Source organism: Notolepis coatsorum (assembly GCF_963971535.1).
Source record: "Notolepis coatsorum genome assembly, chromosome: 3".
Lineage (NCBI taxonomy): Eukaryota > Metazoa > Chordata > Actinopteri > Aulopiformes > Paralepididae > Notolepis > Notolepis coatsorum.
In genome coordinates this window covers 106,631,045-106,656,988 of record NC_140167.1, presented here as the reverse complement: position 1 = coordinate 106,656,988, position 25,944 = coordinate 106,631,045, and the positions used below count along the sequence as shown (strand labels likewise).

Genomic DNA, 25,944 nt, shown 5'->3' with positions numbered 1-25,944 from the left:
ATATATATATTTTTTTGTATCTGCCCATATCGGCCCTATCTTGATATCGGACCGATACCGATGTGTAAAAAAACGGCCATATCGGCCGATATTATATCGGCGGCCGATATATCGTGCATCACTAGTTTCAAGTACCTCGGAGTCCACATATCCGAGGACTTGACATGGAACACACACATTGACAGTGTAGTAAAGAAGGCGCGCCTAAGGAAGTTCAAAGTGAGTCAGAAGATCCTTAAGAACTTCTACTCATGCACAATAGAGAGCATCCTGACTGGTAACATCCTGGTTTGGGAATAGCACCACACACGACCGCAGCAGACTACAGAGAGTGGCCCGATCAGCCGAACACACAATTGGAGGTGGGCTTCCCACTCTCTAGGACATTTATACCAAGCGTTGCAGGGCCATGGCTAAGAGAATAACCAAAGACTCTAGACACCGAAACAAGTTCAACTGCATCTTTGCATTGTTGCGGTCAGGCAAGCGCTACCGGAGTCTCATGGCCAGTAGAGAGAGACTCAGAAGAAGCTTCTATCCCCAGGCCATCAGGATGCTCAATGACTCTATGTAACATCATCAACCCATCCATCTACACTCATTGCACACACATCCACATGCACACACTCACTTCAAACAAACACTCACCTTAACACTCACTTCAAACACTCTAACACTACATTATATTTATCTATTTATTAAAGAGATTTGGACTACATTCTTCATAACTCTTTGCATTTGCACCTTGCCTTAAAAAAAGTGTTTTTGTCTGCATTTGTACCTGATTTTCTGCATTTGTACTGCATTGTACTTAGGTTGTACTTTAGTTTGTATATTGTATTGTATATTGTATAGTGTTATTCCTTATACTGTATGAAGCACATTCTCGGGGGCTTATACAGAACCAAGCATTTCACTGTAATGTACATATGTACCTTATACGTGACAAATAAAAAACAAACATGAACTTGCTACCTCCTGCTGATCAAGTAGGAGTACTTTTCTATACAGAGTAGCAAAATAACTACTTTGCTTGATATTGATCATTTTGACAGCTACTGTATTCTCTCAAAAGAAAAATCGGGGGTGCGATTGCCCCACAGCGAGAAGGTCATGGGTTAGAACCCCAACGGGAGGCCTTTCTGTGTGGAGTCTGTATGTTCTATACCGTGTTCACATGGCTTTCCTCCGGTTTCTCCAGTTTTTCCCCCTCACCAACAGACATGCATGCTAGGTACGTAGTCCTGCCATTGGCCTTGACCAAGGTACTGGCATTACAACTGGAGTCGGGCCCCAGGCGCTTGTGGCTGCCCACTGCTCTTAAGTGGTTAGGATGGGTCTAATGTGAAGGAATAATAAAGTACAATTTCAGTTTGATTGAGAGACAGTGTGATTTTGAAGGTTTAATCTCATTAAAGATTGAAAATGAAATGGGAAAAAAAAAATTTCCTTCATTTGACCCTTTTTATCTGCACAGAGTTCTCTTCTATTTATTGCTATGTGATTAATACATTTTCTTCAAAAGAAATTCATTGCTTTCTCTTCCTGGATAAAGGACCTGATCCATGAGTTTGCGTCCCTCTGCACTTGAGGGTCAACACCAAGAAGAAGAGGGAAAAAAAAGATTTGTGTCTGTCCAACACAATTACATTTTGGACCGTGCCCCAGATGCACAGGTAATTTAATTTAGGATGTCAATCAAACATCCATCAAATCGACCGCCCGCCTCGCACCCCATAGGTCTGTTGCATTCTGAAAAAACTTCAAATCACAGAAGCATGCGATGCCGTAAATGCTGTTTCCATGGATCTTTAAATCAAGATCTTATGATGCATTGTATTATGTAATGTAACACACAGATAGGCATTATTTCATCATCATCAAATACTATTGTACTTGTACTCAGCTCTTGATATAATACACATATTATGTGGTTGCCATTGACACCAAATACAAGTATTTTAGGCTGGTATACCCAATACTGGTATCTTCTTCTAGACACTAAGCACTTCTAGATGCTGTTGAATAACAGTCAGGTGAGATGTTTAATTGGCAAGTTATGTTTAAAAGTTATTACGCTGGAAACATTTTAGAAATAGTTTTGATCCTGTAAATTCAGGGGACAGATTTGTATTCACAGGGGAAACACTGCCTCGTGTGTAGAGGAGTGAGTCAATAACAGAAGGGTCACCAATTCATAAAACCACCCGCTGAGAGAGTAAAGAGGGGTGACAGGACCAGTAAAGTGGGAAACCAGATCTGGGTCAAGTAATCGGGTTAAATATAGGTGTAGATCCTTCTTAGTGTTTGTTTTACCCTGCCTGTTGTACCAGACGGGTGGTGCTGTCTGACATACAGGACAAAACAATGAGTGTCAAAAAGGTTTAGACTATTTCAAAAAGTTATTTTAGTACAGGTTCCTTTTCTGGGATTTAACACTGTCTGAGTTGACCTGATGAGGTTAAACCCCACCCACCTGGAACTCCTGGGTAGATTAAAACAAACACGACGTGGGACTGCTGGAGACACTCCAAGTCCAAGACGACTGATCTAGAACAGGAAGTTTATGGGGAGAACAGATCAGCGTGTGATGTCTTGAATTTGTGACGTCATCAAATTACACTTTTTTGGAGTTAGGGTTAGGGAGAGGGTTCAAGTCAAGTCAAGTCAAGAGTTTTAATTGTCACGGCATACAGGTATACAATGAAATGCGGGTGGTCTTGCCCGCAACGATGTGCAATACAGTGGTACATATAATAGAATCAAAAGAAGAAACAACATTGTGCAGTAACAGATAGCAGGTAACATGGAGTGACATCTCGGTATCTGTACCAGCGTTTCCGTTAGCCGGTAATTACCGGTATTTGTCCGGCAAAATCTCTTGAAGTCCGACATATTTAATTTCTCCGGTCTTAATGTCCGGTGAAAATAATTCCCTGAGTCTAAGCACAATTTGATTATTTGAATTGTATTAAAATAGGCTAAAATTAAATAGCCTATGCGATGAACGAAACGATCATTACATTTGTTTCCTCGTTGCTTCTAATAATGACAACGACGTTGTCAGCGAGAGCTTTAAAAACGTAGGTCTCGGTTCGCTTCATCGGACCAAACGCGAACCAAATATAGGAAGTGATTATTATTACCACTGCTCGCAGCACTCACTGCAAAACAAGCACACTGCATCTAATCTCTCTATCTATCTATCTATCTATCTATCTATCTCTCTCTCTATCTATCTATCTATCTATCTATCTATCTATCTATGTCTGTGCATCTTGGGAAGAAGGAAGAAAAAACGCGGCTTATTATTATTACCGAGGCGCGCGGCTTATTATATTATTAAAACGGCTACTTGTGGGCACTCATAAAAACACCGTGGTCTACAAGTTGTTTAGCGAGATGATGGTGGTAATGTGCTTCAATAGAACAATGGATCAATGCCATGTCAAAACTCGGCTCCGCTGATCTGGGCTCCGCAGTACACACACAGACACACACACACACGCGCGCGCGCACACACAGGATCGCAGCCACACACACATTTCCACTGTCCAATAGACAAGCGCCCTTTTCGACCGCGTGACATTGAGGTGGAGAGAGTAGTCACGCAAACCACGATAATGTTGCAGTCTCTCTGCTTTCTCAGTTCTTCGCTTGATATAATTAATACAAATGTCCAATATAACGGAATTCGTTAGCTCATAAAAATGTGATTATAACAGACTGCTGTTAGTGTCGGACCGACTGCCACATACGCGGTCTATTTTATTTCAAGTCAGCAGCAGCACGGAGACGGAGTATCGAGGGACTTATTTTATTTGGAATATATTAATGACTGTATACGCAAAAGTAGCCTAGTTTTAAGTAATAATATTATAAATCTACATGCCTTGAGGATGACATTCTTTATATAGCCTGCCTATTAATTGTTTTAAAGCTCAATAAACTATGACCGGAATTAATCTCATTTGTCCGGTAGTTGAAATCTTGCAGGTCACGGAGACCGGCAACAATTTTTTCTAACGGAAACCCTGATCTGTACATAGTTATTTACAGCGCATGTGTGACATGCTAGTTAGCTTTGGTAGTGCAATACACTGTTCCTGTTATTCTAATTTAAAGTGTCCTTTCCTTTGGCCATAAGTGTGCGTGTGTGCGACATGAGTGTGTGCCCGCTCATGTTAAAGTGTTAAGTGGCTGCTCGTGTGTGAGCGTGCACAGTGTGCGTGTCGTGTGTGTGTTCATGTGTGCTTGTGTGTGGACAGTTCAATGTTCTGAGCACTCAATGTACATTGTTCATGGCTCTGATGGCCTGGGGGAAGAAGCTGAGCCTAAGCCGCTCTGTCCTAGTAGCTGGGATTTGCAGGCGTCTGCCTGACCTCAGCAGCTGAAACAGGCTGTTATTGGGGTGGTGAGGGTCTTTCATTATCCTGCAGGCTCTGGATTTGCACCTCTTGTTGTATAGAACCTGCAGGGGGGGTAGTGCAATACCCGTGGTACGCTCGGCTGAGCGCACCACTTTCTGTAGGGCCTTCTTGTCCTGTGCCGTGCTGTTTCCATACCAGGCAGTGATGTTTCCGGTCAGGATGCTCTCTACAGCTCCTGAGTAGAAGGACTGGAGTATCTTCCCCGATACTCTGAACTTCCTTAACTGTCTCAGGTGGTAGAGACGCTGTTTCGCCTTCTTTACTACTGTGCCTATGTGTGTTGACCATGTCAGGTCAGGGCTTCCAACTCTATTCACTGTCTATGGAGCAGTATTTGTTGACAAATAGAGTATTGATATAGGAGATACTTATATTCATATTCACAAATCAAAATTGAGCCGTACAATATTATAGAAGAAATATGGGAATTCTATATTTTAGGGTGAATTTCCTCTTTAATGCTCATGTGGAGATTTTGGGCTTGAGATGAGGTCTACCATCCAAATGAAGGTCAATTATGGCTGTTGTGAAGGGCCAGATTAAAGCTGAGAATCTACATTTATTGTTTTATATACCTTGTATATTATTTATGTATACACGGTATATCCCTTTAAGCCTGCGTTTGAATCATAGTAATATTCAGACAGCGCATTGATTCGAGACGAGAACTGAGGTTCGGCACTAGATAGCCACTTAAGTATATATACGGCGGCAGGTGCGAACAGTAGCTGTTCATCAAGTTCGGTAAAACAGTGAAGTGAGAAGCAGTGCGTCTAACAGAGCGTTGAGAACCACGTGCGAAGTGAATAGTAAAAGTGTCAGATTTAATGCAGTAACGTCAAGTTCGACTTAGCTTAATGTGAAGTAAAGAGTCGTTAATTATTGTGTATCGTGCCAACAGCAGTTCGTTCGTGTGCAGCATTACCCAGCAGTTCGTTCGTTTAGCTAGTGGACCTTAGCCAGTGCGCGTGGACTAAATACATTGGTGCCAGCACACGAGGAGGCCTAGTCGGAGAACCTACTGGACATGTGCACATGAGAACCGACGGCGGCGATTGCAGAACCAGTATTGGTTGGATTATATTGATTGTGGAACGTACTACCTGGAGAAGAGCATCGTTAATCTCCACTGTCGTTTGGATTTAACCACCTTGAGGATCTACATTCGGGCTGGCCTCATGGACCGAGGCTAGCTGGCTATCATCATTGCTATCGTGCAATTGGATTACAGTTATTGCTTTTGATGCTGAGCTTTGGATTACAAGGACTGGCTTCTGTACGTGAATCCCCTTCTTCTTCAATTGATCAGACTGAGTATTCGAACATTCCTCTCTCCTCCAGAGCTTACAACCCATTGTCTCCAGCGGTACCAGCGTTTCCCCCATATAATTGCCATCCTACGCCAGGCGGCGTTAGCCTAGTACCCCATCGTAGGGATTATTCTATTCCCATTGACTTATGCTACTGACTGATTTATGCATATTCTTCGCCATACAAGCGCGACCCTAATTCTCATATCTGTAACATTTACTGCATAATAATAAATACCCTCAAATGATATTTCAGTCAGTGCCGTGTTGTTATGAGTGTCTGCCATATATTAGATGTACTGTCTGGCCAGTAATTAAAGTACATAACTAGCAGTGGTTTAATCTATCACAATCTTTAATACAGTCAGGGTTTTGTAACCCCTCAGTTACAATGGCTGTTGCTGCGAGTCTGTCAATTTACCTATCTGAAAAACCACACCCTCTTTTCTTGATAAATAAAAGAGGGCAGGGCTTGATATTATACAAGCCATTTTGACCACCACCAGCCTGTGTTCAATCTTGCTATTGTGTTTTATTCTGAAAACGACTGTAGCTGCTGAGAAATGTCAAGCACCGCCCTCTTTTCTTGATCCTCCAATCACAACTGTTGCTTCTTGACCCTCCAATCACAACTGTTGTTTCAAAGCAACAGCTGTGTTTGGAGGATTAAGAAATGAGGGCGGGACTTGAGATTGTCAATTGTCTGATGAAATTCAGAATCCACTAGCCACAGACGTTTGAATATTCAGCCGGATGCTACACTATAGGCCATGCCTTGAGCAAGGCATGGAACGCCTACCAGATCCAGCAGTGCCTCTTCTGACGCTGTTCAGCCGCCCACATGTTGTATAACATATCTATACTGTAAGCTGTTTAGTATGTGCCGTACATGCGAAAGCCTGTGTCAGCAAAACGACCAAATTCCCAATGGCTAAATCCTCCGCGCAACAGAGGCGGTACCGCAATGCATCGCAAGTCTATGTACGCTGTGAGTTGATGACTTGCGATGAGCGACTTGAGTGAGTCAAGATGAATGTGAAATCGCAAGCATGAAGGGCATGCCCATCATTGTGTAAATTTGCTGAGGTGTTGATAATGCATTACCCCCCCCCCCCCCCCCTCCTAACAGACACATAAGGTTATAGCTCAGACACACAGCAGAGAGAGAGGGGGGAGATCAAAGGACCTTTATACCACGGCGCCCTTCTGAGATGAGAGAGATTGAAATATTCTCTCATTTGGGAGATTAGATGCAATGTTAGGAACATACATCTGGATGATTTAATCAGTTAGCTATTCAACTTGTCTATGAACAGGTGTGCCTGTTATCAAATATGCAGCCTTTTACTTGTGCCAGCTTCCCTGCAGTAGCTGGTGAATCACAGGACTCTGAGGTATGGCACTAATGACCCGGACAGACCGAGCACATTACAATCCCTTGAGGTGATAGAATAGAGCAGCTAAGACCCTGAATCACTGCTCCTTATATTGATTCATATTTACAGCAAAACAATTTTTTAAATAATATATATATAATAAATAAGCAGAAAAATCATCTCTGACATAAAACTCAACTTTTAGTTTGACCCAGAATTTCATGGATTTTCTTTTGTAATTCTACATTATAAGATTATATAACATTTAACTCATTCAGCGGCGGCCAGATATGACCAAATTAGGGCTACCACGCCGCCAGCGCTTTAATCAATGGGAGGACGGGGAAATTTGCGAGTGCTTAAAATATACAGTATCTTAAATTATGGATATGGGTCTAATACACCAGTCGCTTATCAATGACTTGCTTGCAGTCAACATGTACGAAACGGATTGTTTTTTCATCTGTACATTTCCGTTTTATACCGCTTTGAATACGAGTATAGTTTTGAAGATTTCTAGTAATTCCAGAGAAAGACGCGATAATAGCCCTTTAGTGGAATACACAAAACGTTGTCATTTCTCGGCTGATTTATGAATTGTTTTCAAATAAACACTAGATTATCGATAGTATATGTGTCCTTATGCACGATACAAAAGTGGGCTGAAAAAAATCGCTTATCCGTGCATTCGTCTGCGCTAACGGCATGCACACACACACACGGTCCGATGGCGGTGAAAGGAACATCTGATTAACCCAAGATTCGTACCATAAATTCCTTACCTCACATCAGATGTTCTGCAAAAAGATTAATCCAATTCCTGATCGCCATTCCAAATATCGATTGCGTCCATTGATCCAACGTTATAGTCCAAAACACATAATCCATGATGCTCCCAGTCCCCCCAGTCAACGTGGTACAACGATACTGCATGCCCGAGAAGCAAAACCCGGACCGGACTTTTTTTTTCTCATCCCCAGCCAATCCAATCCAATGATGTGCAATACCATCCGGGAGACGATAGGCGGCGGTATTTGCCCTTTTGCGAGCTCAGACCCATTCCCAACGATAACATCAGGTTGGTTGATGAACATGAATGGATATCGCTAATAAAATAAATAACGATTAAAACCCAAGTTAACCCGACTATACTCGTGGTCGGCGTTCAATGAGTTAAGATCAAGATGGGTTAATATCAGTGATGCATGGAATTAGGGCTGTCCCGGTAAAAATAAATTGGGCTTTGAAGCCTCAGAATGAATTATCAGCTAATAATCTAAGCTCGATTCATCCTGTGTGCAAGGTAATAAGACCTCCTTTGATTGACAGGAGGTTAGCTTTTTGTTGAAGATCGTATTGACCAATCAAATTGAAGTGCAAGGGCATGTTTCAAGTGCACTCTTTTCAGGTGATGAACTGCAACTTGTTCCTGGTTGCGGACGACTCAGCCCTTCTGGTCTTTGACAAGAACAAGTTACAGGTTGAAAAAACCCTCAGCTCGGAACTAGGCAAAATCTGCATATGGCTCGCTGATAACAAACTATCATTACACATGGGCAAAACAGAGTCCATTCTCTTCGGTTCAAATAACAAACTCAGCAAGACCGACGGCTTCTCAGTTACAGTGGGTGACAATATTGTCACAAGGAAAGAAGATATTACGTACCTGGGTTCAATCCTAGAGGCAAATCTTTCCTGTGACAAAATGGCATCCAATGTAATAAAAAAAGTCAACCAACGAACACGATTCTTGTACCGGATCTCCTCACTGGTAAACAAGAATACCCTGAAGACTCTGGCAGGAGCACTCATTCAAGGGTACTACGACTATGCTTGCACCTCGTGGTACCAAAGCACCTCAAAGGCGCTAAAAACAAAATTACAAACATCTCAAAACAAACTGGTCAGACTACTGCTTGACCTTACTCCTAGAACCCACCTCACCCCTGCCCACTTTGACAACCTAGGATGGCTTAAAGACTGAGTAGACAACAGAGTACAGCAACTTGCAATGGGCCTGGTCTACAAGATACACTACACGACCAAGGTACCCATGTACATGTCAAAATACTTCCCAAAGGTCAGTGAATACCACGATCACAACACCAGAGGGAGCCAGATTCGGCTCAAACAAGGGACTAAACACGTTTCGCAATTATGCCACATCAATGTGGAACGCACTACCCAAAGCTGTAAAGGAATGTGAATCACTACCCACTTTCAAAAACACTCAAAAATGACCAAGTATGGTCTTGTCAATATTCCAATGTACAGTGTTGCTTGTACAGTTGTACAGTGTCCCCCACCCACCCCTCCTACCCAACCTCCCCCCCACTCCTACCCAACCTCCTCCAATGTACAGTACCCCCCCCCCCCCACCTACCCAACCTCCTCCAATGTACAGTTTCTACGTCAAATGTATATACTTATTTTCTGGACTCTTTTCGTATCACAAACAGTACTGTATTTGCAAATCTGGTATGTCATAAATGTATAGATGTAGCAGTACTGTCTATCTGTATGTCATATATGTTACGATGAATTGAAAATGGGGGACCCTGATGTAAACAAGACGAAAGTCTTTCTCTGGTCTGCATCCCCTTAACAATTGTATGTATTGAGCTGTACTGTACTGTACCCATTCTGCAATCTGTTAATAAAGTTTTCAATCAATCAATCAATCAATCAATGAACAATGTTCAGGGACCCCTTTTCTCCTACTATGCGCTACAGCGCCTGTTTCATCAACTAGTGGTCAAAAACTCCATTAGAGACCTTTAGGGCTGAAAGGAATAAGTGGCAAGATGTTTGAAAATATTTCAGTTTCACAGATTTGTCAATATTAAGCTAAACTAGGTCTCAAGATATTTCGCCCAGCAAAGTTCTGATACTAAGACTAATATCATAGACATATCAGTATCACAAATCAAAACTAAAGGAGAAAACCTGATTTAGACAGAAATTTAGACCTCTACACCTCTCAAACAGGGACACAACTATTTTTATTTAATTTTTTTTTAATCTTTTTCCCCCTCCTTTTTCCTCCGATTTTCTCCCATCCCAATGTTAGTCGTTATGCCAATTCCCAATCCCCTTCCTGGTCGCTGCGCACTTACCCCCCACAGTCGGTCTGGGAGAGTGGAGGCTACCACGTGCTTCCTCCGACACACGTCCAGCCAATCAACCGCTTCTTTTCACCTGGCAGCGCGGATTCTCACTGAGAGGGCGTAGCGTGTGGAAGGATTACACTATCCCACTTAGATCCTATCCGCGCTTAGCAGGCGCCCCGACCGAACTGTAGGAGTCGCTGTTTACAACGACCCGGACCCACCCCGCCAGCTTCTCCCACCCTCTAATACTGCCAATTGTATTAGTGTGAACGGCCAGCCAAGCTGGTGACAACCCCGGAGCTGTGAGCTGGATTCGAACAGGCGAATCCAGCCGCTCCGGGGTTGGTGACGAACGCAATCTCCGTTACGCCACCTGACCGCTCGCAGGGACACAACTATTAACACTTTGAGTGCAGCGCGTATTTTGCTTATCCGTACCCCTAGAATGCCAGCCTTATAGTCGTTTCCGCGGTCGTTTCACTATGTTTGCGAAGCTGTGTGTGTGTTCTGTATTACAGCTGTGGAGACATGGTTAGGGATGGGTACCTTTCACATTTGAACCGATACCGGTACCTGTGAATCGATACCGGTACCCAACAGTACCTTTTTTCGGTACTTTAGTCTCAAGAAATTAAATGTACCTACCCCAGTCGTGAAAAAAAAATCCAAACTTCAAATAACTACAATTTCGACAGTTTTCAGCTTGCCATTGCTCCGACTGCTTTGTTGTTGAATTAAGTCAAATCCTAGGTAAGCATATATTGTGCGTGTGAACGTTGACATGAAAAGAAAAAAGGTAAAAAAAAAAAAAAAAAATTATTGTCGCCCTATAGCCGGATTCTGTCAACAGGTTATGGGCCCAGATAACGCCGGGGCGAAATAAGAGTAGCAAGCTTAGCTAAAGTATAGGCCAGGTTAGCGCCGGGAGCACCGCGTGGCTAGACGCTAGGCCAACAAGAGCTAAAGCTCAGGTTCAAGTTCAAGCTACGCCTACCACCAACGAAGACGATGGAAAACAAGGGAAGGGGCAAATGGCCCTCATTCAATGGAAAAGCAGAGGACTACGAGCTCTGGGAAGAGCGCATGCTGTGCTGCATGGACGGTGCGGGACTGAAGGAGACGATCCTGGCAGCCCCCACGGGAGAACTGACGGCGGAAGAGCAAGCCCTGGACGACCAGCGTAACGCAGACACGTACTGTGAGTTAGCGCCGCTGCTCGACGACACCAGCCTGGGGCTGATATTCCGCGACACTAAAGACCAAGGCCGAGAAAGCCTGGAGGTGTTGAGAGAGCATTACATCGGGCGAGGAAGACCGTGGCCCTCTACATAGCACTGACGGCCCTGAGGAAGGGGCACACCGAGACTGTGACGGAATACGTCAACAGAGCGGAGCAAATCACGACGCCATTGAGGAGTGCCGGAGAAGCACCGAGCGATGGGCTAATGATGGCGATGATGATGAGAGGATTACCGGAGCTGTACAAACCGTTCACACTCCTGGTAACACACGGTTCAACGGACATGACGCTGGGACAGTTCAAGGCTAAGTTAAGAAACTTCGAGGCCTCAGAAGATACCCACCCAGCCCGAGCGACGCCAAGGGAGAGGACCAGGACCACGGCGGAACTGGCGTGTTGGCGATGCGGAGAGAAAGTCCATCGGAGAAGCGACTGCACAAAGACTGTCTGGTGTAGCTTCTGCAAATCCACGGGGCACACAGACAGAGCGTGCATGAAAAAACACGACCAGAGCGCGCGATACGTGCATGGACAAGATGGCGGCCATGGACGAGACGGAGGCCACGGACAAAATGGCGGCTACGGACAAAATGGTGGCTACGGACAAGATGGCGGCTACGGACAACAAGACGGCTGTGGACAGGATGACGACAGCGGACACGATGGCGGCGACGGTCGACGTGAGACGGATCGAGACGACGCCCGGAGAATAACGGGACAAGAAGACTGCGCTTTCGGGGCGTGGACGGCATGCATCGCCGGACCGGCCCAGCTGCAGCGAGCCCAGATAAGGGGACTGATCGTGGACAGAGGTGCGTCGTCCCATGTCATCAACGACAGGAGTCGGTTCAAGAACTTTGACGACACTTTCCAACCGGAGAGGCACAGCATGGAGCTGGCAGACGGGAGACGCACCTACGGATTGGCGCAAGAGAGAGGAGACACACAGGTATGCCTCACGGACAGCAAGGGGCGCCGGCGTACGGCGACGTTAAAGAACGCTCTCTACGTACCATCGTTTCCACAAGGACTATTCTCTGTAATAGCTGCTACTGCAAGCGGTGCCAAGGTATTCTTCGATAAAGGTAAAAATGTTCTTGTAGAACCTGACGGTACACGGTTTGACATAAAGATGTACCAGAGAATATATTATCTGCAAACGGAGTGTAATGACAACGACAAGTGTAATGATAACGACAAGTGTAATGTTAATAATGATATGTGTATCGTGACAGCCAGTCACGATATTCAGACATGGCACGAGATTATGGGTCATTGTAATTACGAGGAGTTACTGAAACTGAAGCAGTGTGCAAAACGGGGAAGTTTACTCAACCGAGATACAGAAATCCCACAGGAGGAGTAAGGGTACCACTTGCATTAGTTGACACAGACCTAGCCGGCCCAGTAAGCAACGAGTCCATAGGAGGCTTCAGATATGTACAGTCTTTTATAGATGTGTGCACAGGGGCAGTGTTTGTTTACTTTCTCAAAGCAAAGAGTGACACACTCCAGGCCACAGAGAAATTCCTGGCAGACGTAGCCACTTATGGTAACGTAGGATGCTTGAGGTCCGACAACGAAATCGAGTTCGCAAACAGAGAGTTCCAATCACTGTTGAGAAGGTATAAGATAAGACACAAGACGTCACGTCCATATCCCCCACACCAGAACGGGGTGGCAGAGAGGGAATGGCACACCCTTTTCGAAATGGCTAGGTGTAAGCTAGCAGATAGTAACTTACCTAAGAGCCTATGGCATTATGCGGTGCAAGAAGCCGCTTACACCAGAAACAGGTGCTTTAATAAGCACTCGGGCACCACCCCGTATACAGCACTGACAGGAAAAAAGTGTAATCTAGCCAGAATGCACCGATTTGGATCAGTGTGTTATGCGTACCTGCAGGACAGGGGAAAGCCAGAGTCCACAGGTGTAAAAGGATTTTTCGTAGGACACGACAAGGGAAGCCCCGCTTTCCTAGTTTATCATCCCGGTAACGGGAGAGTGCAGAAACACATGCTAGTCAAGTTTGTCACAAAGGCAACATGTGAGAGCGAGACACAGACAGAGGAGCCAGAGCTGGACTCCAGAGTAAGGTGTGTAGAAACAGAGACACATCAGCCCAGTGTACTTAGTACGGTCGTGCAGGCAGACAGCCAGCAACCCCCAGAGGGCGATGACAAGGAGCACCCGAGGGTGACGTCAAGTGCCCCAAGCAGTGGGAGGTATCCCTCAAGGGAACACAAACCTAGGGCTGGGCGATAAAACGATAACGATAACTATCGCGATAAATTATTTCCTCGAAATAAACATGAAACGTGGTCGCAAAGTTTCGATATATCGATTTTCCAAGCTTGGATATGAGCACACGCACTAACAACCAATCAGTGAAGGAGATGGCCGATAGCGGAAGGAGACCCGGAAGGAGACGCGGAGGTAGGACTCAGTAAACAAGGCTGGCTAGGGCTAATTAGCTTGCACGGCGCTATTTTACAGTTTACCTGCCGAGTTGGTGTGTGTTTTGAATTCTGAGGGTAACTGTTATAGTAGTGTGGGGTATACGGTGGACGTCGTTGCAATGAATTGGGCGGAACAGAGTATTTTAGGGTCATTTTTAGTACATTGTCATGAGATACTCCGCTCGGAAACTAGGCTGGCTAGGGCTAATTAGCTTGCACGGCGCTATTTTACAGGTTACCTGCCGAGTTGGTGTGTGTTTTGAATTCTGAGGGTAACTGTTATAGTAGTGTGGGGTATACGGTGGACGTCGTTGCAATGAATTGGGCGGAACAGAGTATTTTAGGGTCATTTTTAGTACATTGTCATGAGATACTCCGCTTGCTTTGGCTAACTGCTAACATGCGCGGACTGATGACGACATCAACTCGACTCTCGAGACATTCACAGCAGCAAAACAAGTCTATTAATAGCCTGTCCATCGGCGCCGGGCATAATAAGTTAATTAAACTTGACAGACATTATATCGACGATAATTATCGATATCGAGTTATATGAAAATAATTTTATAATTTTATCGCGATAACGTTTTTGGCCATATCGCCCAGCCCTACACAAACCCCCAAAGTATCTTACAGACTATGCCCGAAAAGGGAGTGACGAGGAGGACAGTACACCTATCCCTGTTGATTACTACTACAGGGTAGTCAGTGGGGTAACCCCGACCTTTAAAGAGGTCACATTGTCCCCCGAAGAGGGCAGACAGACAGTGGGAGGGAAATGGGTGCATTCAACCAAGTTACCAGAGGGCAGACAGACAGTGGGAGGAAAATGGGTGTATTCAATCCAGGAGGGTATTGAAGGCCACGACAAATACAAAGTATGGTTAGTAGAAAATTGCTTAAATGCTGAAGGAGGGTGACTAATTGCTTAAATGCTGAAGGAGGGTACTCCATGTTTAAATACTGAAGGAGGGTGGCTACACTGCTTAAAGGCAGGGGGAGGATACTCTAGGTTTAAATACGGGAGGAGTAGAATCCAGGTTTAAATACCTGATTAGAGTCCATGTCTAAATACTGAAATGGATCCTATGGTTAATTCCATGTTTAACACTTTCTCTGCCAGAGACGCCTAAACTCGTCATTCCCTGCCATGCTAATTCTGTCAATGACGCCGTAACACGTCATTGAGATCAATATTTCAAAAATCTGTGATCGCAATCATATTTCTCCCCCGGAGACTTGAGATCTACTGTTGATCCCCTCTCAACTCTCCAACGGTTCAAGAGCGCCATCTGGTGGCGGATCGGCGGATCGCCCAAACCGGAAACAGGAAACGGAAGCTGGTGCTCATTCCAATTCGGTCCGATCACTCGCTAATAGTCCCGGGACTCGAGCTAGACACAATGGATAGAAATCCGTTACCAATAACTCGATAAACAACATGATTTGGACGTATATACTATTATACAACCTGGAGATGGATCGCATATTTCAACATCCCATAATAGGAATCTGTTTGCTCCACGCTCATCGCCCAATGCTACGAGGAAGCTACGGTGAGTTTCAGTGGTTTTTTTTAATGTGTTCGATACAAACTGCTCTAATGATCATATCACCCACACTAGATGAATCATCTAACGTTGGCCACGGAATTATAAACGACCCCCCCCCCCCATCCGGTCAACATCAGATGATAAGTAGTAACTTCTAGAAGCACGTCCATTTGAAATTTTTTATCTCGCGCCGATCGCTATCAAACTGTATACAATCATCAATATAATGCATTTAGGGCTATAAATCACGTTCTGCAGAAAGCTGCAGAAAACGATAAAAACATACTTATACTTTAGACCGTATTTTAGTATGAATATGTGAATGAAAAAGTATAACGTTGCTACACCCTGAACAATAGATACTTGATGTTGAATGGGCCATAGTAATGTCAATTTAGCAATACAATTTAAAAAGTTATAGCCCTGCAAAGAAGGGAAACTTCTCCATAGACAAAGAGCTGGCAGAGAGGGGTATAATGATGTACATAAGCCTGGCGAAGAAAGTGTTAAGTACAGAGGTGGATGATTTACCATGTTTAAATACAAAAATGGATCCCATGTTTAAATACAAAGGTGGATGACTTACCATGTTCTCAATGATGTAACTATGTGGGAAAGACCCTGAAACGTTTAGACATGTACAAATGTAGATCAAGGGAAACACCATGTGATCAAAGACTGGCTGATCCCATGAAACCCCAAATACTCCAAAATCAAAGTTATATGACATGTATATATGTACCATCACAAAATCATCAAGGGGGGGGGGGTCGTTTTAACTCAAAACTGTGATTGTGTTTGCCGACCATGTTTTTCGTCCGGTGAAACACAGAACTGTGACACGTTTCAGATTAGGTAAAATAGACATATAATGTACCTTACCTTAGCCAGAAGGTATTCCAAGAAGAATAATTCCAAGTGTAGCATCGCCATCGCGATTACCAGTGTATATGTCTATACACGTTTCGATGGTCAAATACGCTTATGCAACGGAATTCGGAGGCGAGCAATGTGAATTTCTGTTCCAGCAGGAGGAGGGGCCACTAACCAAGGAGAAATGAAAGTGAGGCTGACGATCAACCCCAAGCCATTGCAGTTCAGACACGGATGATACTGCCACCTGGTGATAGTCGATCAGCATTGCAGTTCTAATGTGTGGGGATGGTCAAAAATGATGCAGATCGCTCCCGGCAAGTGTGTAGAGCGGGGATCAAAGTAATATCTCGTTTTTGGCACTCAACGCTTGTCGAGCAAAAACGTAATATCTCGTTTTTGGCAGTCAATGTGTTAAGCCTGCTACAATATGTTTTTGGAGTATTAACCCCAAACTAATATCTACAGTATGTAAAAGTGATGGATCAAACAGTAGTCATATTGGCTGATACCAGTGTTGTAGTACTCGAGTCCAGGACTCGAACATTGACTGCATTGGGACTCGGAAGGTGCAGACAAGGACTGACTTGTTAACACTTTCAGTGCCATAAACGCCTAAGTCGTTAAGTGCCATAAATGAGAATTCTCATTTCTGGGTCGTTTTTCCTTTTTTTCGATTTTAATACCCTATTCAATGTCAGGGAGCTGTATGTTGCCTGTAAAAGGCATACTGGGACTCCGAAGGTGCAGTACCGGCTGCATCCTACCAGGCGGCGGTATCGAGCACCCTTTGAAACCTTGTGTCTTGGGCTGTGCGTCGATTATATGGGTCCGGCTTGGCTATTTTTCTCCGGGCAAGATGAGCGGTTATAACGCTCGGATTGAGAATAATCAAATACTCCCGATCCATGTTGTGTGGTGGATTATGTTGGCGACACGATGGACATCAATACTTGGAATGGCGATCAGATAATTGGAATATTCTTTTTGGGGTACATCCTAGTCAAGGTAAGGGCTATATGATATCAATATTGCGTTGATCCAAGAATGTCTTCATTGTGATCCGAGCGTATGTGTGTAACGTTAGTCCGCAATGTATTCCGTTGGTGACGATCAAAGCATAAAAAAACGACCCCCCCCCCCCCCTTTCATGCAGTCATGATGGAACATAATACTTATCATATGCATTTGATCTTTTAATTGTAGCATGTGTAAGGACAAAATGCCAATGCATTTAGTATAATACACGTTGCTGGCTATTACCAGCATCCCAGGAATTACCCTAGACCGCTGTAAAACCATACCATATTCACCACGGTATAAAACGGGAATGTATGGATGAAGAAATTATTTCTTTTTCACATCTTGAACGGAAGGTTCTTGCTGTCAAATGACCATGGTATTGTATCCATAGCTATAATAGAGAATATAGTTATAGCTCTACAAACAAGGTGACCATTCCCCATCTATCTAGTGGTGGCCTCGCTACAGACGGTTGCGGGTAATAGCTGGCACCCAAAGTGTTAATTGATAAGAATACTTTATTATTATTTATTTTTTCTTTTGGTAATATGCCCTAATCATTTGGCATACGATTTTGATGGCTAGTGCATTTGTTTGGCTATTGTGCCACAAAGTAAATAAACTCCCTTTGATATGGTGACCGCTGTGTCAACAACCTGTTTATATCTCCTCACTGTTAGATTGGAATATTGGAACCTATTCAACTCGATCGAATGACTGGATGGTTCTTAGGGTTCCTCAGATTTGTTCTGAGCTAGGGATGTCAGCCTTTTCCTTTGATGCTTCTAACTCATGGAATGTCCTTTAACTCACGCTAAAATTGGAGGTTCTCCCTTCCCTTGGAATGTTTAAATGTATGATTTCAGACCATTGTGTGACTACCTGTAACTGTTTTAGTTGATATTTTAAAATTATTTTAAACGTTTTTAATTTTTTTACTCTGGTGTTTAAATTTCTGTGAATATTGTTTTCATTATGTACTGTACAATCGTCGTTTCTGTAAATGAGGGAAACCTCAGATGCTTACGATTTTAAATAAAGGTTGAAATGAAATGAAAAATGTATGTTTAACTCATTGAATGCCAAAAACGAGTATACTCATTTTTGGCTCCCATGCGTTCACCACCAAAAATGAGTATACATGTAAAAAAAAAATAATAATAATAATAATAATAATAATTAAATGTATTATTATTATTATTATACTAAACAATCAGCCGGACCTTGTTGTGTGATCCTGGTACCTCTGAGTGAATTCGAATTGAAATGACGATCGAATCCCGAACTGGTCTAGTTTACTGTGGGGGGGGGGGGGGGGGGGTTGCTCACTCACTGCTGGGCACAGTAGTAGACACTAGCCTGCAAACTGCCTATGCACTGGCGGGCGAACTATGTAAGGGATAATGTATAGCTACGAGGTCATTGTCGCAAAATAATTGACCGACACAGAGTTTAAAATACCGAGCCGCCTCGGCGAGGTGTTTTAAACGTCAGTGAAGGTCAATTATTTTGCGACAATGATCGAGTATAGCTATACATTATCCCGCTTATTACATGGCTAACTTACTAACAATATACCTAATTCATTTTACATCGACTCGCAACAGTAACACTGGTTCTGGCTCCGCTGAGTGCTCGTCGCTCCGCCCCCCAGCAGCTTCCCCGGCAGCCGGCAGTTTGCACTGATGTCAGTGGGCTTGATTGCGAACAGCTGCGCACAGCGGTCATTATTGTGGGCTTGATTGCGAACAGCTGCGCACAGCGGTCATTATTGTCCCACAGCGGTCATTATTGTCTGATAACTGACCTCTGACGCGCGCTATTGACCAATCACAAGCAAGCATTTCGGCGAATGTGAAACCGCTATGTAATAATGGAGATTATTATGAAGAGGACAAAACGATCACACTTATGGATGATAAGGTGCGTTTTCATCAGCACTTCTGGTAAATCATAAAAATACTATAGTAAAACCGGCCGAGCATGTAACATTATCTGTCGCCGAGTTTAGAGCACACCAGACTAGAGCCAACTAACATTCGGCAATGGCGATCGCCTAGAGCGAACTATTGGAGATTATTATGAAGAGGACAAATGGTGACGATCCATCCATAACATAACACACCAGACTATGTTGGATTCTAGTATTTTCAAACAGGCTGTTTGGATGTAACGTTATCTCCAGACTAGAGCCAACTAACGTTTGGCAATGGCGATCGCCTAGAGCAGTGGTTTCCCAAACTGTGGTGTGCGCACCCCTTGTGGTGCGCGAGCGCCCTCTAGGTGGTGCGTGACATGAAAAGGCTAATGGTGGTAAAAAAAAATAATAAGAAATCTTACAATAAAATGTCATACACATCTTAGTCAAACCTTTAGTATTATGGATATTAAACATGCTGGCAGAGTACATGCATCCATGTTGTCGTGAACATTTTAATTAAATAAGGAAATTCCCTATCCATAGTCGCCGTGGGAAGAGATCAAATAAAAAATAAAATCTGTGCACGGAGACCAGCAACAATTTTTTCTAACAGAAAACCAGCGTCAGCTAGGTCGGGAGGTGACAGGGGGTGCACGGCCAAAAAAGTTTGGGAACCGCTGGCCTAGAGCCAACTAACGTTATTTATTTAATTTGTTCCTGTTCTGACTCAGACACTTTTGGTTTTGGTGGACCTGCTGACAAAGGTAACGTCTATTTTACCGAACCCCATCATAAAACATGCATTTGTGATGATCCCAGCATCAGAAAACGAGTCCGCAAGGGTATGTATGTGTATGTCAGCTCGTTGACTGCCAGAGTGGAGTGGACTCAATCTTGATGACTCGAACTCGAACTAGGGTAATGGGGACTCGACTCTGGCTCTTCTTTGGTGACTCGGACTTGGATTCGGACTTGAACACTGGGGACTCGAGACGTGACTCGGACTCGAGATTTAGTCGCTCGACTACAACACTGGCTGATACTTAATAAGTTCAATACTGAAATTGGTATCAGCATAAAAACCTGTGCAGTGTGCACAGGTATCTTATGGCAACTTGCCCTCAGAGGTGTACCCATAGATATACATAACGACTAGATGGTGCAAGGTGGAGTCTCCCGAGTAGTTCACCGGCGGCCATATTGCTACGGTGCTACTGCTTTAAAATTAAGGTGAGTGATCTGCACAAACAAAAATACTCTTAACTCGCTGAAATCTTGACGGATTTACAAACGGTTTGGTTTATTACAAACGTTATTAACGTAGCTATGATTCATGCTTGGAAGAATTGTTCTTATTTTTTTTTCCATATGAAAGTCCATTAGGCCTATACGTATGCAGTATGATATACATCTCTGACATTTTTAACAAACCAAACGGTTGAAAATGTTGCAAGTTATGGTTATTTCCAGTGATGGGCAGTAGCTAGCTACAAGTAGCGACGCTACATAGCTTAACTACAATTCTCAGTAGCGTGATGGTAGCGTTGCTACTTTTTAACCAGGGTAGCGGTCTCTGTAGCGGAGCTATTTATAGAACGAAGTAGTGACGTAGCGACGAGGAAACGCTACACGCTACTGTCGGGAGAAACAGTCTAGAGACTATAAAGATTTGTGAGGAGAAAAAAAAACTCCCCGTAGAAAACCCACTATGATTGGTTGGTTGGTTTAGATATGAGTATGACGACTCACGATTGGGTATGGTAGGCCAAAACATTACGGGTAGGCCAATCAGAGGCAGGATAGGGCGGGACTCCAACCCGCAAATCAGGAAGTGAAAATCGAAACGCAGACCACTGAATGAGAATGAATGAATGCAATTTAACAGATTACATGAACCAGTCCGCGCGAAATAATGGCAGAGGGATTCGATGTCAACAATGTCGCTCCATGGCCCTATCTGGACACATTTATGAGTTTGACTGAAAAAACGCCTAAAACATATGCTGCTCTCAACTTCCCACACGTCCAGCACTAACTTGAGAACACATTCAGGTGAGCTGATGAAAATCAACTGTTCCCAAACAGCACACAAGTCAGTACACTTTTTGTCAACAGCTTTAACTAACAGATAACTGCTATCATGATGATGTTTCACTGTAGGCAGAAAATGAACAATATTATGGGGGTGGAGAAAAGAAAAAAAGAGGGAAAAGATCACCTAGGCAGTGGTTCTAAACCTGTGGGTCAGGTCCCCACATGATTTTGGGGCCATGGAATGTTTTGTGAGTTACATATTTAAATACATTTGGTCATTTAGCTGACGCTTTCATTCAAAGCAACTTACAAATTGTGTACAACAAGTCAGCAGGAGTGGTACATATCTAGCAGCCAAGGATAAGTAGTATTGTTTGTCAGTGTCAAGCTTGATTATTATACTCTGAGTACATACTGTAGTAGTATAGACATATTAGCATAGTTGGTACTGGTAGTAGTATATACATGGTAGCATAATACTAGTAAAATGAAGTAAAACAGTTACAATTCAGATATTGAAGAAGTGTGTTTTTGGTTGATAAAGTGGGCAGGTTTCAGAAGATGCAGAGTTTAGGGATAAATAATACATAAAGATAGAATAGAAAAGAAAAAGACCATTACTGCATCAAAAGTAATCAACAAACTATACTATAAAAACTGATCAAACCAAATGGTCTCTTTCTTTTCTTTTGTAGAGGCTGCACCCAGCTAAACGTGCCTTCCTGGATTTTGTACATAATACAAGTTCATGTTAAAAGGATGACACAAAAAGCCAGACCGAGGGCTTGTTTCAGTTTTATAATAATCAAACTGAGCATTTTTTTCCTGGCTATTTGTTTGGTGGAAACTTGATCATGAAGTAAAAAAAAAAGAAAAGAAAAAAAGTAGTGCCGATGTAGCTAGCTATTTTTGCCATGTTCTTGTAGTGTAGCTTGCTACATTTCTCTGGGGATAGCTTCCATTGTAGTTGAGCTATATTTAATCCAGAGTAACTTGTAGTGTAGCTTGCTACATTTCCCAAGTAGCTTGCCCATCACTGGTTACTTCAATAGTACATGCACTATAGACATTCATGTTATGAGTGGGCGTGCTACCCTGTAGCAAGATGGCCACCATGTGGTAACGTCGGTCTCCGTTGGCCAGCAGTGCGGGTGAGTCATCTAGTCTTTATATATATCTATGGGTGTACCCCTCCTGCTGACTCGTTGTACACCATTTGTAAGTCTCTTCAGATAAAAGCGTCAGCTAAATGACTAAATGTTGTGGAAATGCTCTTTAGTAGTCAGTAGACAGCGGTTAACCAAATGAATGGTCTAAGTCTATACATCCAGTAAAAGTCATCAATCAGACTGGATATACAGATACCACTTTTGTTCACCGCAGATACCAATTCTGCATACTAAATGCTCTGTATCGACCAATACCAAGTCATCAGATTAATCCCTTTTACTGAATAACATGTATAGATCTCTCTAGACCATCAATCTAAAACTATTAAGATATATATAATCCATTTGTATCCGTTAGCCTAATGGGCTTCTTTCTGTGTGTTAAAAATGCAAAATCAAGAAATCAAAGCAAATCAAGTCACTTTGCTTCATGTTTCATGGTATCAGATTTGAGTTTCTGGGGAAATTATTATTCCTATTTTAGCCTGGGCTTGTCGGTATGGATGCATCCCTAGCGCTCTGTACTACTGACATGGGTATCAGCGGTGTAAAAGAGGGACGCTATAGGGGGTGCGTCCTACAGGTAACTTATGGAAATACTCTTTGGTAGTCGGTGTCGGTGGACAGTGCTTAATGTAATGAGCAATCAATAGAATAACTGAGGCATGGTTCTGCAGATGGCTTACTAATGAACCATTGCAGGCCATTATTTCCCCTCACTTTATCAACTAGACAGGAGTTTAATCTGCTGAGTTGACTATTCATTACCTCCAGCAGGTTACACCACTAGGAGACCTCTACCGGACACACAGGCATTAAATAGGCTATCTAACACCGGCCTTGAATAATCAACAACACACAACCTCACTGCATACATATAGAAAATGTGACTGGTTTATTTTAATGAATGCTCTTTTTTTGACCACCCCAATCAACACACAAACCTACAAATAAAAATGTGAAACATCAAATATAAAGAGTGTGTTGGTCAGATGTTTAATTATTGGGGGGGGGGGGGGGGTCCTTTGCTTACCATAGCTTAGAGCAGGCCAATTCAGTGCGAGCTATTTCACTTTGTATAGATTTAAAGTAGGCTACAACGCCAAATTAAACTGTAGGCCGGTTTTCAAATGTACAATATGTACCATGGTTCTAGTCTGTGTTTTAGAGACTAGTAAATGATAGGCTGCGTGGGCCATTAAACTCTAGTGTCAATTAGCCACACTCTACAACTACAAGATGACAGGTGGTCGAAGTGCTTTATATATACTGCTTGAATTGCTTTTTTATTAAGAACCAAAGAGATCCCACAATATTGCCCTTGACGAGGCGGCGTTTCAAACCGTCCTTACATGCTATTTACCCTCCTCTGTGTGTGTGGATAATTTATTTTAATTGTATTATTATTATTATTATTTTTATAACAATGCAATTACAACTTGAGTTATGATTCATAACGTACTCAAGTTGTAATTGCATTGTTATAAAAAATGAAAAATAATAATACAAATAAAAATAAATATGATATTATCCCAAACTTTCCCTCCGGGGTAATTGATTGATTGATTGATTGAAAACGTTATTAACAGATTGCAGAATGGGTACAATACAGTACAGCTCAATACACACAATTGTTAAGGGGGATGCAGACCAGAGAAAGACTTTCGTCTTGTTTACATCAGGGTCCCCCCATTTTCAATTCATCAACAAACAAAACATTTTGCGCACAGTTTTGACACGTTTCTTTCACACACAACATGTAATTGCTCCCGTTCACAAACAAGGCCCACGGGCCACGGCGCTTATTACAGCATATGTCAACAGGCTAACAGCTGATTGACAAGAGAGACTCCGGCCAGTCCTTACCTGATATCTCCTGCACGGGAACATGTGTGAAGCTGAAGCCCCTCGCGGTACAAGCTTCTCTAACCTCGCTACAGTTCCTCGCTGCAGTCCCCGCTCTCGCAGCCACAGAAAGCACAGAAAAAGTGCAAATGATGGTCTCTAATTTGAACATCGTGCACTTATATTGGAAATCCGTATTTTAAGATCCCCCGCTGCTGACTCCGCAGCCGGCTGAAAAAAGACTCCCTCTGCTGCTGCTGCAGCGGATCCGGCAGGTAAAATAATGACTGGACGCGGGTGGCGGTGGTTCTGTGCCACTTCTTCTCGCAACTATCAGTGTCTCTTCTTATTACCGGCGCATCTTCCTCTCATCAAAATGGGTTTCTTTAGCAAGGACGGGTGGCCGAGAGTTCTGAGATGCTGCAGAAAACAGAATCGCGAGCGCAAAGGTGGACACGTGGATCCAGGCAACAAAAAAGGGTTCCGAGCGTTGATCCCCCCCAACTTCACACGCGGCAGGACCTGGAGCAGCCGCCTCTCCACTGCGTAAAGACAGTCAGTGGCTGAATGCTGTGGAGCGACAGTGCGCTCCAGCTCACCCGCGCTGGCGAAGGCAAAGCGCGCCACAAAACACGGAATGGAATCCAGACACTTCCACGTGCACGCTGCCGTGTGGGCAGGTGTCCAATATGATCAACTCTAAAACACTTTCAACACTATACTACCTAACATTAAGACGTTTTTAAAGAATTCATGATTTCGATTGTGGCCATTTTGGATACATTTTTATTAAATTCAACTGGTTCCTTGACACTCAAGCCAAAATTGTTCTATAGATCCTTATCTTCAAATTAGAAGTGAAAACTAAACTTTCGCATATACATTTTAAATGACTGAGTGTCCAGGCACCCCACTATCAGAAAAGTGTGTGGTTTTCTGGTCAACAGGAGATGTGCATCTCTGGCAGCTTATGGTCAGTGGCATTGTTCGTCAAATAGTGTTGAACTTGAGTGTTACACCCTGAGTGCATAGTATAATAGACATATTAGCATGGTAGGTAGTAGTATACGGATAGTAACATAGTACATAGTAGTAAGGTACTAGTAAAAGACAGTTATTTATATATATATATATTATATTGTAGAAATCATCGGAATAGAGAAACGCACAATTTCTATCAGTTGACAACACAAATCCGTGTGTCATTTATTTCGCAGTAGCACAAGTGACAGCTGTCAGAACTATGCCGGGCTGCGTCTATTTTTTTACCAACGGATTTCCAGATCCGCGTTCACGTTCTGCGATCTGATTGGCCACTGACGTTTCTGGTGCGATCTGATTGGCCACTGACGTTTCTGGTCATGTGACATGTGCGCCCAATCGCGTGACGCCTGTGTCTTTGCCCATTTCCGCCTCGAACGGGATGCAAACTATCTAACGCCTAGTTTATCACTGGTTAAGCTTAGGCGACTCTTTCGAAGTTGGTTAAGGTTAGAGTTTGGACTCAGGGCTGGTGTTCTATCGCCCTGCTCTAAGACAAACTCTAACCTTAACCAACTTCGAAAGAGTGCCTAAGCTTAACCGGTGAAAGAAACAGGCGT

General features: G+C 43.4%; 1 protein-coding gene across 1 annotated transcript in view; it reads right to left on the bottom strand.

Moving 5' to 3' along the window:
- Window positions 1–24,863, bottom strand: part of LOC311225679 (glypican-6-like) — a 633,700-nt gene extending 608,837 nt beyond the window's left edge. The window contains exon 1 of the mRNA XM_084311077.1: window positions 24,365–24,863. Coding sequence (XP_084167203.1) covers window positions 24,365–24,515 — 151 coding nt within the window. The 5' untranslated portion in view covers window positions 24,516–24,863. The remainder of the gene's footprint in view (window positions 1–24,364) is intronic.
- Window positions 24,864–25,944: the final 1,081 nt, after the last annotated feature.